This window comes from Epinephelus fuscoguttatus, linkage group LG16, assembly GCF_011397635.1.
Source record: "Epinephelus fuscoguttatus linkage group LG16, E.fuscoguttatus.final_Chr_v1".
NCBI classification, from domain to species: domain Eukaryota; kingdom Metazoa; phylum Chordata; class Actinopteri; order Perciformes; family Serranidae; genus Epinephelus; species Epinephelus fuscoguttatus.
The window spans coordinates 41,440,420-41,453,873 of NC_064767.1; the positions used below are offsets into that span (position 1 = coordinate 41,440,420).

The following is a 13,454-nucleotide window of genomic DNA, read 5'->3' on the forward strand; positions in this document are numbered from 1 at the left end:
CCCTTTGACAGTATTACAGTTCAGCTTTGAGGTGATGCAGTTTAGCTTCCATTTCTGCCAGATTTACATATCTTTCAGACAATACATTTTAGATTTCTGCATTTTCAGCAATATTTTTGAATTCCACTGAACTCATGCATTTTCTAGTTTCATGTGAGTACTGAAGAACTTGACTGCACTACTTCCATCAGGACTGCTGCTTTGCTGTTCCATACAAATTTTAGATGCCTGTTTTTTAGTGAAAGACTAATTTCAATTAGTGAAATATGACCAGTCACAAATCTATTATTGTATTAAGAAAACTTTATGTATTAAAAAAAAAAATCAAAATTAACAAAGCATTTGTAATAAAGAACCTTTGGAGGTAATTGCAAAACGTGTTTTGACATTGCATGTGATAAAGATGTCAACTGACTTATTGATAACTCATTGACCACGCCCTCAGAGGGTGACGTGGCTTTGGCTGGCTACCTGGATTTTTCCCTTGATCATTTGTAATTTCATTACTCAAATAGAAATACAAAGCAGTGAACTTTAACTGAAGCAGTAGGACAAACTCCACAAAAAATAATTAAACAAAAAACTGAAAAATATAAAGTACCATACATTGCCAAAATTGCACAAATGTTACTGATACAACTGCAAACATCTGTGTACATATTCAGTGTCACCCAGTAAGCTTTACTCTAGGCTGATATATCTGCAAAAAATCTATAAATCAGAATTGAAACTGATGATGTGGCTCCACAACTCAATGAACAGAAAAACAAAAGGCATAGTTAGTTTTTAGCCTAGAACTAAACAAGGATCTAAAAAACAAGCAAACATAGTTTATTTATTCAAAATGGGGAACTCGTGTATAAAAAAACAAACTCATCCTCTGGCTTCTGCGCAGTGGCCATTAACTGCTTATAGCCCTGCACTGACTAAACCACAATCCCCATGCTCAGAAAAACAAACAAACAAAAAAACAAATCATCAGTAGACCCACATATGTTTTTCTGGCTGTGCTATATTTTCCCTGGGATGCAGTCATTTATCAGTTCATGCTTAACATTGATCTAACATTCACATGACGATATGTGCAGCCACCCATCCATACTATTCATTCTTTGGTACATTTACAGCATGTCATCTTCACCTCCTCCGTACATGTCAGCTAGTTTCTTGAAGCGGGGTCCCCACTCATTGAGGCAGTCATAGTCCTGGTCTCCGCTGCTCGATGAGTTCAAAGAGGAGAGGCTTCCTGCATCAGAGCCACCTCCTTCATAGTCAAATACCAACAGGGAGTCATAGGGGGGTGCTGTTGGGTCGTTGTCGGCTGCCTTCAGGTTCTGAGAGAGGAGCAGAGGATTATGTTCTCATTTTACAGACCTTCAGTTTTTATATAAAGCCTAATCAAATCAGTATCAAACCATATTTGACAACCTGAATTACTGCTTTGTGGTTGTTTACTTTCCAAACAAGTCAAGCTGCAGTTACAGTTTACAATCGTGTCTGTGAAAACACGGATGCTTCACACACATCTTCCCCCCAACAACACAGAAAATCTATACAATCTGCACAGTTCAGGATAAGTGTTACCGATTCAATATCTGACCAAATGTCTCCTCCATTGTTCCTGATTTATGACGCTGTGCCATAGCCAGATAAGTGTTGAAAAGAACATTATGATGTGAAGAGAACACAGTAAACACAGCAAAGTTGACCTTTGACCTTTTGAATATTTAATATTATGACTCTGACCACCAAATTCTAATCAGTTCACTCTTGAGTCCAAGTAGACGTTTGTGTCAAAGTTGAGAAAATTCCCTCAAGGCTTAAATATCGTGTTCACAAGAATTATACGGACACAAGGTCACAGTGACCTTGACAGTCAAAATTTAGTCAGTGACAGTCAAACAGTCAGTTCATCTTTGAGTCAAAGTGGATATTTGTGCCAAATTAGAAGAAATTACTTCAAGACGTTCTTGAGATGATTGCATTCACAAGAATGGGATGGACAGATGTACAGTACAGGCCAAAAGTTTGGACACACCTTCTCATTCAATGCGTTTTCTTTATTTTCATGACTATTTACATTATAGATTCTCACTGAAGGCATCAAAACTATGAATGAACACATGTGGAGTTATGTACTTAACAAAAAAAGGTGAAATAACTGAAAACATGTTTTATATTCTAGTTTCTTCAAAATAGCCACCCTTTGCTCTGATTACTACTTTGCACACTCTTGGCATTCTCTCCATGAGCTTCAAGAGGTAGTCACCTGAAATGGTTTTCCAACAGTCTTGAAGGAGTTCCCAGAGGTGTTTAGCACTTGTTGGCCCCCTTGCCTTCACTCTGCGGTCCAGCTCACCCCAAACCATCTCGATTGGGTTCAGGTCCGGTGACTGTGGAGGCCAGGTCATCTGCCGCAGCACTCCATCACTCTCCTTCTTGGTCAAATAGCCCTTACACAGCCTGGAGGTGTGTTTGGGGTCATTGTCCTGTTGAAAAATAAATGATCGTCCAACTAAACGCAAACCGGATGGGATGGCATGTCGCTGCAGGATGCTGTGGTAGCCATGCTGGTTCAGTGTGCCTTCAAATTTGAATAAATCCCCAACAGTGTCACCAGCAAAACACCCCCACACCATCACACCTCCTCCTCCATGCTTCACAGTGGGAACCAGGCATGTGGAATCCATCCGTTCACCTTTTCTGCGTCTCACAAAGACACGGCGGTTGGAACCAAAGATCTCAAATTTGGACTCATCAGACCAAAGCACAGATTTCCACTGGTCTAATGTCCATTCCTTGTGTTTCTTGGCCCAAACAAATCTCTTCTGCTTGTTGCCTCTCCTTAGCAGTGGTTTCCTAGCAGCTATTTGACCATGAAGGCCTGATTCGCGCAGTCTCCTCTTAACAGTTGTTCTAGAGATGGGTCTGCTGCTAGAACTCTGTGTGGCATTCATCTGGTCTCTGATCTGAGCTGCTGTTAACTTGCGATTTCTGAGGCTGGTGACTCGGATGAACTTATCCTCAGAAGCAGAGGTGACTCTTGGTCTTCCTTTCCTGGGTCGGTCCTCATGTGTGCCAGTTTCGTTGTAGCGCTTGATGGTTTTTGCGACTCCACTTGGGGACACATTTAAAGTTTTTGCAATTTTCTGGACTGACTGACCTTCATTTCTTAAAGTAATGATGGCCACTCGTTTTTCTTTAGTTAGCTGATTGGTTCTTGCCATAATATGAATTTTAACAGTTGTCCAATAGGGCTGTCGGCTGTGTATTAACCTGACTTCTGCACAACACAACTGATGGTCCCAACCCCACTGATAAAGCAAGAAATTCCACTAATTAACCCTGATAAGGCACACCTGTGAAGTGGAAACCATTTCAGGTGACTACCTCTTGAAGCTCATGGAGAGAATGCCAAGAGTGTGCAAAGCAGTAATCAGAGCAAAGGGTGGCTATTTTGAAGAAACTAGAATATAAAACATGTTTTCAGTTATTTCACCTTTTTTTGTTAAGTACATAACTCCACATGTGTTCATTCATAGTTTTGATGCCTTCAGTGAGAATCTATAATGTAAATAGTCATGAAAATAAAGAAAACGCATTGAATGAGAAGGTGTGTCCAAACTTTTGGCCTGTACTGTACGTATGGACATACAACCCAAAAACATAATGCCTCTGGCCATGGCTAACACTGTTGCAGAGGCATAATCATGTGATGACAAATACATACGGCCATAAACAAACTGCACCAAAAGAAGCCTCATTATTTGAATTCAATAATTTTAAATCTTGTGTTGACCCACAGCCTATAACATAAGGAGACACTGTACTTTTGCTCTGATAAAGGGGACTGGAGACTCTCACTGAGACAATTTTGAAAATGCTCTGGAGCAGATTTTGGAATTTGGCCACACGGGATTGTCTGTGATTTCAAACAAATATTTACTGAACCTCCTCAGAAACACACTCATTTGTAACAGCAGTGACAAATTACATATTTTAACCACGTTAGATTTTATTGTATTGGAATAAGCTCTCAGATCTTTGACTCACATCATCAATGAAGTTGCCAATTTCCTCTGGGTTGGCGGGGCGAGGTCGGTACTGAGGAGCCGGCATGAAGTTTGGGATCATGTCATTTCTTAACACCTCAGGCCGGTTGTCCAGACCACGGTGGAGAACACTCAGATCATAGTCCTGGTGGCGAACACATGTAGGGGTTTACACATGAGATACTGCATCTTTCATTTCAACTCAAACATCTCTTTCTGTATTTATATAATAAATGTAATCCATGTTTCTGGTAGTGATGTTTTTATATGAAACATACTTTTGTCTCCTGCTGCTAATCTACACACAAAGACACACACATCAAAACTGTAATCCATAATCCTTTATGCAGACATTTTACCAGGCCTACATGGATAATTGTATACCATCACTAGTAGTGGTGGGCAATATAGTTTGAATCAATATCAGGATAATGCAACAAAATGAAATGCGACATTTGCACTAGAGTGCGGCACGGGCCGCATATTTCTGTCCGAACCCATCCGAGCCCGAGAGCAAAGTACCCGAACCCGTCTGAACCCGACAGTCATTCTGTTTTGTTATTTCCAAAACTGAATCGAGCCCGACATTATTTAGGCTAATTACTAAAGCACTGAGTTTGTGTCACACAGTTGTTATAGTTACAGGCTATTTAACCCAGTTACACCGTAAAAAGGCACTGATTTGTGCTATTCTATTAGTAGATTGTTTAAACAAACACACACATTACGCAGTATCATCAGCAGTTAAAAATATAATAGCCGTTCTCACTGGAGTAGCTGAGTGTGTGCGAGCCCGGCGGAGGTTTGCGAGCTTGGCTAGAGGGTGTTGAAGTGTGTGCAGCCCAGTTCTGTGCTCTGGCCCGTCAGGAGAACCACGAACTGACCGAACTGCTACAGAACTACTGGCGCTGCTGCAGACAGCTGACCCAGTCACACACGCAGCTACATACACAGTCCTCTGACTGCAAGAGCACTCAGAATCGTCTCTGGAGCTTCAGAGATGCACAACAGAAACAGCCAGTGTGTGTGTGTGTGTGTGTGTGTGTGTGTTGTGTTCAGGTGTTCAATCAATTTTATTTATAAAGCCCAATATCACAAATCACAATTTGCCTCACAGGGCTTTACAGCATACAACATCCCTCTGTCCTTAGGACCCTCGCAGCGGATAAGGAAAAACTCCCCCAAAAAACCCCTTTAACAGGGGAAAAAAATGGTAGAAACCTCAGGAAGAGCAACTGAGGAGGGATCCCTCTTCCAGGACGGACAGACGTGCAAAGTGTTACGTGTTGTCACGTAAATAACACTCCAAGCATTAAACAGGACAGACAATAGGATTTTATTTACTTTTACACTACATTTTCACTGAAAGCTGACTGAATCCGACCCGAGCCCGAATAAAAATTTATACATTTTTGACTGAGCCCGGCCCGACCTGTCAGGTACCGTCGGGACCCGTCAGGCTCAGATCGGGTAGCCACACTCTAATTTGCACAGCGGCAATCTTTGTCAGTCGTCCTCAGAAGAGGTCCGTCCATAATTTTGTGCCCTCCTCGAGCCATGCCCACCTCCATTTATTTTTCACCCCTCTCTCCAGTTCTGCTGTATTAACACCAGGTTTGATATATTTTGCTTCCATCTCTCTGCCCTGCTCTACACTACTTCAACACTACTTGGCTCTCTCTCTCTACTCTACCAGCAGACTACCGCATCCACCTGTTGCACAAAACACACACAGCAGTGTTTCCCCTAGAATGGAGTTGTAGCAGCGGAGGTGAAGCACACGCATGAAAAAAAAATTTCACACGCGTGAAACTTTTTTGTATGCTTGCGAAGCACAGCCTGCTGGCATGTTTCTATGTATCTACTGGCACCAGAAGGGCACTTTAGGACTAAGTACATACAGTATATTTGTGCACAGTAATGAGCAGGTGAAATGTCTGTGTAGCTTACATATGAGGTGTCTCAAGATTTAGGAAAATATAATTTTATTGAACATACTAAAAGTAAAGAGTCATTTGACATGCTGCTGTTTATGACCCATTCAAGTGCTGGAAGTTGTTATTTACGTGACAATGCCTGAACACAACACTGGCTCCGCTCCAACAGTGCCGTGCTGCGCTGCTGTGCGAGCAGCGTGTTTGTCTGTGCATAACAGCAGTCTGTTGATGGTTATTTACACACTTATTTACACACTGTCCGTAACAATAACTTTGTCAGCTGACAAACCGCGCCGGGCTAAGGGACAGGTTTGGTCAGGAAAATGTGGCCCGAGCCGCGCTCTAGCGTGCTCACCTGTGTGTGTGGCGGAACTCCGCCGTGCACAATACAGAGAGCAGAGGAGAACTGCTAACACATGACCATGTAGAGACAGAAATGACACTATGACATAACACCATAAATAGTATATTGCTTATTGATAAGACAGAGCCCTCTCCTCTCCTCTTATATATGCTAGTTTACTCACAAGTGTGTGAATTGACCTGGATATGAAGCATCGGTAGTGCCAAATACACTGCACGGCATGCTGTTTTCTCTCAGTGTCCGATAGCTGGCGGTCAAGCTAACACAAGGTAATCATTCAAATGCAGTTCACTTGTCCATTTCTGTTGCACATTCACCCACACTCATTTGGATATCAGGCTGTTACTGACTACAACATGTGCTTGGAAGTAGTGTGTGTTGAAACCCTGTCCGTGTGTGTTTGCTGTTTTTAGACCCTCCCCAATGAGCTCTTATTGGCCAGCCGAATTTGATAACACTATACTATTGGTGGAACTACGCATGTGCTTCCCTGAAAATCAGAAGATGATTCGTCAAATGCTAACTTATGCCAAGTTGTTGCCACATTAAAAAAAAAAAAAAAAAAAAAACTAGAAATGTCCATCAAGCCGGAAATCTGGCGCCACGCCGGAGTACTTTAAGCCCTGACAACTCCTTTAGCCTCATCATAACAAAAACAGTCCAAATCTCTCTCAATTTACCTGATCATCCTCCCCACCTCCCTCTTCATCATAGTAATAGATGTTGTCTCTGACATCGTCATCTTGCAGTAGAGGCTCCTCCTTCTCTCCTCTTCTCCGTCTTGCGAATAGCAGCAGCAGCAACACCAGCACTGAACACACAGAGAACAAAGCTTAATACAACACACCCATGATTCAGTCACCACAAGTCCAAACATATCCTACAGAGCAAAAAAATAAAGGGGTAAGCCTGTCAGCAAAGATGATCACAATCATTATTGGTCCATCCATTTTCACCCGCTTGTCTGGGGCCGGGTCGCAGGGGCAGCAGGCTGGGCAAAGCACCCCCGTCCCTCTCCCCAGTGATGCTTTCCCAGGCCAGATGAGATATGTAATCCCTCCAGCGTGTTCTGGGTCTACCCCAGGACCTCCTACCAGTGTCTGGAACACCTCTAATGAGAGGTGTCCAGGACGCATCCTGATCAGTTGCCCGAACCACCTCAACTGACCCCTTTTGACGTGAAGGAGCAGCTGCTCTACTCCGAGCTTAGTGGTCCATTCATTTTAAAAGATGTAAAAAGAAGGGAGAATGAGCTCTACATAGCTCCCCTAAATCTCAATGTCAACCCAGAACCTGCGTCTGAAAATAGTCCCCAACAAATACAATATTTCAACAGCCTAATCTTTTAAAACGGTCATCACTTGAGGTTGCCATGCTAGTGCTTAATGCATGGTTCATAGACTGTGTATAAAGATGGACAACGTGACAGCCCCTTATCGTGAAGTCAAAACATTTCAACTTGCCCAGAGGTGGCTGGCTGCATTATAGTATATATATGTATATATATATAAAAAATAAAAGCTATATAAATTAAAACTGAAATTGACTTGACTTGGCTGGTCACAGCATCCCATACACCAAACTGATTGAGTTATAATCCTCCAGTTGCAGGTTATCTTTGTTTCCAGACTTAACTACCGAAATATCTTCCAGGGTTCAAACTCTAGTTGTGATGCAAAACTTCAAAATTTCTCTTACATGCAAGTTGTAATTTACATCCACAGTCCCTGGAATTATGATAAGCAACCTTACATATATAATTAAAATAAACTATCAGACTTACTGAGTAATAACAGGATGCCTCCCAGTATTCCCAGGATAACGGGCAGTTCAGTGCCACCTGCGACACGTCCTTTGCAGGATACCTCCTCCCCAGTGCAGTCACAAACTGTGGCCTGGACAGTGCTGTCCTGCCACAAGCCCTGGTTGTCTGTAACCCTCAGGAGCACAGTGTACTCTCCACTGGGTAGCTCAGTGACTAAATTCAGGATGATACCCGTTTCTGCAATGAAGAAGAAAATCAAGGTCATTTTGTCAAACACAATAAACATTTTTGTGAACACAAATGTTATGACTGAATTTTTTCCACAAATAATTTAAAGCACATTTTGGCCTAAACAAACCATCCTCCTAAATGCATTGCATGAGGGGCCCCTTTTCACGGAGCTGTCAGGGCACCAATTAACTCAAATTGCTTAAATCTCTCAAACACCTGGGACCTGAAAGCAGGGTTCCTACACAAATTCCATTATTTTCCAGACTCTAATTTCCAGACTTAGCAGGAGATTATTCAGACCCTATTTGAAAAGTTTAAATGTTTAAATAGTTAGGTGTTTGACGTAACCAAATGTTTTTAAAATACAACTGATAACATGTATGTTACATTCTGATTATGTAAGCTTTTATGTTACCAAAAAATAGATAGTAGCTAGGTACTGTAGCTCATACAAATAAATTAACACCAATCCACGACAAATTCATCTCTGCCCAAGCAGGACGTGAAATAGCCGATCTCACCTGTACTCTGATTATTTACCCTTTATATTGTTCATGGATAATTAGATTATTTTTACTCCCATGTTTTTTGTCTCTTTTAAAAATAAGAAGCGAAAACGAATTGGAAAAAGTTTAACTAATTTTCACAATGTCTGTACTGCTTATTTACTGTTACCATGGAAACCACAATCAAGGCAGCCATAAGGGTTTACCTATGCAGAAAAGATAGTTAATTTACTTTTCTGATAACTACATCACACAGCGTAATTCAGAAATATTTTGATTCAAACTAATTTGGTTGCGGATTTCCAGATTTGGTTCACTTATAAGGCAGCTGGGGCAGAGCTGTCGCTGATACAGTGAAAGAGGAGCATGCGTTCAGTCTCATGCCATACTTCTTGCCTTGCTTTTGACAACATCAAGCTCGCTCTGGCCTGCACTCTCTCACATAGTTGCAGACATTTCGGCTATGCTGGCTGCCTGCTCCAAATGCAATGAAAAACACTCCTTATATGATCAATAATTGTTATTTTTAGAAATTTTGAAGTTTATGTTTTAGAAAACAGAATAGGGGCAATATTCTAGAAACACAAACATGTTTCCCTGCTCGCTTTTTTTTTTTTCCCCAAAAAAAAGTCTGCACTTTTCCTACTACATTATGAATCCATTCATAAAAAAACACTACACTTTGTTCTCATCTTTACAGAACATCTGGTTCGGACAATTTCAGGGAAATTTTCGGCTCGTAAACAGTGTGAAATATTTTATACTATCTTTCTTGATCTATTAATTTTTTTTTTCTGCTGACTTTTGACTGACTTTTAAAACCTTATACTTATCTATAATTTTTCCCCAAGAATGACCTACGAGTTTCTCCTGGGTCTGGCTATTTGACTGGATGGCATTAGTTTGTTGCTTGCTATGCGAAAAACAACATTTTAGTCTTGTATAAATAGTGTACATACTGGATTCGTTCATCCTAGCGGTCCAGTTGGTCTTGGACATGCCCTGTAGAGAGATACTGTATGGAGCAGCATTGCCCGGTCCATCTTTATCTGTTACTGACAGCAGCTGAGGTGCTGATTTCTTGTTACATATCTGAAAAAACACAATGTCACACTCAACTCTTTGTTTGCTGGTTCATGTTGGTGTGTGATATATTTGAAACACCACATACCAACACAGAATACAAATTTTTCATTTACATTAAAATTGCTCAAAAACTGTTAAGTACTGGGGGAAGAAGACGCACCTTGATTACACGTTCCTCAATGGTGGGTGCATTGTCATTGACATCTTCGAGCTGGATTATTAGAGTACCAGTTCCTGTGGCTGGTATTTCATCTGGTGACAGACATGAACACAGAAACGCACATCAGAAACCATTCTGTTCTAGAGAAGCTATAACATGACAGTAAGATTAATCCCATATTTTCTAGCCCTAAAAAAGTACAGACAATCCAATGAGCATGTGGATGTGTAAGTGTTGCCTTCCACCTACCATTGTCATATGCACCAATGAGCGCCGTGTATTTGTTGTCCTTGACGAAGGGGGACTCTCTGTCCATGAGATTTTTAAGTTTGATCACGCCTGTGTCTTTGCCCACAGACAGCCAGCCGGCAGGGTCTCTAATAATTTTATACCTGGACATAAACAAGATTATCACAAAAAGATGTAAATCTCTGTTTTTTTCTACGAAATGGGCTACATGTTCAGTTGTACAAGGCTGTTGCCGCAGCCCGGTTTTGACTCCAGTCTCTCTCTCTCTCTCTCTCTCTCTCTCTAAAAATGCCCCAAAAATATATCTTTTGAGAGAGAGAAACAAAAAAGGCTACATTTGAGATGAGAGACACAAGCACGTGTGACTGCGATTAAAATAAAATGCAAAGACAGGGATTTTTTTCCCATTTGAAAATATACAGCTGCACAACATTTAAATGAAAAATTATATAAAAGAAATAGCAGGCTGTATGTTAACGTTTTGCATATAGCACTGGAGCCACAGAGGTTTAAAGGTTTGCAGCACAGGACACAAAACTATAATATGGGTATAAAAGTATCAAGTAGGTCTAAATCCACTGTAGATTGAAACACTTCAAAATCTTTGTGGGGGGGAGTTATAAAGTGGTTTTCCATGGCCTTTCGAATGAATCTAGTGCTGGGAAATGATTCAAATATTTTTATTTGTTTAGACTATTAGTCTCATTAATGCACATAGCATCATCAGATAGGCCAAGGTAAGGAGGGAGCGAGAGACAGTTTGCCTGTGTTATATACATCCTGTGTATGAAATGTTTGTGTTGTCACTGCATTTTTTTAAAAACCCATCTGTCACCTGTATCCAAGCGCCATCACAATGTCACACAACAGACTACAACTACCAAGAAGAATGGCAGTGTGCTATGTCCACCTCACACACATACTAGCAAACAAATGCTTACCTGACAATCAAGCAGATCTGTCTCCTATAAATATTGCACATGAGCTACTGCGGTCACTTAATTCATCTCACAGACTGATTTAGCGTAGCATGTGCAACAAAAAAGACCAATGTGCCACTATAGACTAATTAACAGACAGATTAAACAGAGTAGCAGCTCTGTGTCTCTCTTCTCCACCTTAAAAGTTGCCTGCAGTTGATCCAGTGAAATAAGTTACTTTTTCTCCAACTACAGCTGCTGCAAGAGACAGCAAAACATCCTTTCATTTAGTAGTTACAGTCTACTAATAAACTCTCCAGGGTACGAACAGTAGTTACTTGAGCCTCAAAACCAGCCACAGCTTAGCCCTGAGTAGAGTGACCGTCCGCTACTGACCAATCAACGGACTGCAGTGTTCACAGCTCCACCTTTTAGTACCAGATCTGTGTAATAAGTACCCCAACAGAAGGGGTCTGAAAAGTTGTAACAGTACGGAACGGTTCCATTGGTACTATCCACAACTTTTCACAGTGGAAATGGAAAAAAGGCGTACCGAACTGAACCATACCGTACTGCTCGGTGGATTCGGGGCTTTAGTGTTGCTGGGGAACTTGTGGGTGAGTGAGTGGGGTGGAGCTGTGCGGAGAGACTGAGAGAGGAGAGATGCACACTCACCTGCATCACAGCGTTATTTAACGCAACTTGATCCTATATCAATATAAATTCTATTATCTAAATTTATATCTTGTTTGAAAATAGGTTGATATATTGTTACGATATCACCCAGTCCTAGCCTACAGTTATTTAATGTGAGGCAGGTCCTCAATCTCAGCAGTTCTCAGCAGGGAAAACATCCAACTCAAAAAAATCAAAGCTAAATTTTAATATGTTGAAGAAAAGCAAGGATTGACTAAATTTTGCAAGACACAAGTTAGTGTAGTAAATCCTGTCTACACTTGAGTTTTTACTGCTTTACATTTTATAAGTTAAAAAAAAATCCTCCCAACAGTAAATTTACATTGATTAAAATTACTTTCTTACTCCATACTTAATTCCTATCATTAACTGTCCTTATCCAATAGAGGTATTTAGTGCCCCTTCTGCCCAGCCATCTATATGGTTGGTTTTGTAGCCTCTACATGAGCTTATCACATTCACAAAAATCTCAGCTTCTCTTACATTTCATCCCCAGTGATCCAGTCATCATCAGCCACCTAAAGGCTTATTTATACTTATGTTGGCTGAGATACATCCTCTAGATGGCACTAGAGGGCAGAGTCGAAAGTATCTGACATCAAACTAGGTGTTGATGGAGGAGGTCATAGGCTAGGGCTGGGCGGTATGACCTAAAATTCATATCACGGTATAAATCGAATCCCTTCACGGTAACGGTATATATCGCGGTATAAATTTAAGTGTAAAAGTTATAATAGAAGTGTTTCTGAATGGGTTTGTAGTCCCTTAGCAAAGCTAAATTGATAAAAAAAACAACAACAAAAGCAAAGATATAATGTATTTTTTAGAGCATTTATTGTGCAGAATGCAGATCTCAAAACTCAAAATTAAAACCCAGTACTCTATGGTGCAAAATGTCCCCTGGGATCAATATCAAAAGGTAATTTCCTTCTTTTAGCAAAATCCTAAATGACTGAGTTGTGTTTTTTCCACCTGGACCTTTATGCTCTGCCATTTCTCCTCTAATCATCACGCTGTAACCTGTGACAGGCTGTTATGATACCACAACTATCACACATTCACATATGGAGTTTTTTGTGGAGCCCCTAGCGTCACATAGGTTTACATTACCAAAGGTTTATGACAAACTCTCTTGCCGAAAACCAACTCCCGTGTGCGCACGGCGAGAGAGGAGAGGGAGAGACGCTGTGCTGCTGCCAGAGGAGACACTGAATGTCTGACAACTGACAACTACTCTTGTTACTGTAAGTAAGTGCAATAAAACCTCTGCCAGCCAAGCCAATACTTTATCCATACATGTGCAGACCTGCCAACCTTGAAGAAAGGTTATGAGTACCACCTTACCAGACACTCGTGCATGGTCATGAACGTATGTGGACACGGCGGCACTGTTTTGTTTTTTTGTTTTTTTTAAACCATACAAGTCAATATGCACATGTGGCAAACAGAAGAAACGAGCGTACGTTTACATATTCATATCTATAGGCC

General features: G+C 41.0%; 1 protein-coding gene across 1 annotated transcript in view; it reads right to left on the reverse strand.

Annotated features, from left to right (window-relative positions):
* Positions 1-283: 283 nt before the first annotated feature.
* The window catches only part of LOC125903952 (B-cadherin-like), a 33,419-nt gene continuing 20,248 nt past the window's right edge, over positions 284-13,454 (reverse strand). Inside the window, exons 12-18 of the mRNA XM_049601170.1 lie at positions 10,351-10,493; positions 10,102-10,193; positions 9,815-9,947; positions 8,137-8,355; positions 7,034-7,164; positions 4,054-4,197; positions 284-1,334 (exon numbers count right to left, since the gene is read on the reverse strand). Coding sequence (XP_049457127.1) covers positions 1,122-1,334; positions 4,054-4,197; positions 7,034-7,164; positions 8,137-8,355; positions 9,815-9,947; positions 10,102-10,193; positions 10,351-10,493 — 1,075 coding nt within the window. The 3' untranslated portion in view covers positions 284-1,121. The remainder of the gene's footprint in view (positions 1,335-4,053; positions 4,198-7,033; positions 7,165-8,136; positions 8,356-9,814; positions 9,948-10,101; positions 10,194-10,350; positions 10,494-13,454) is intronic.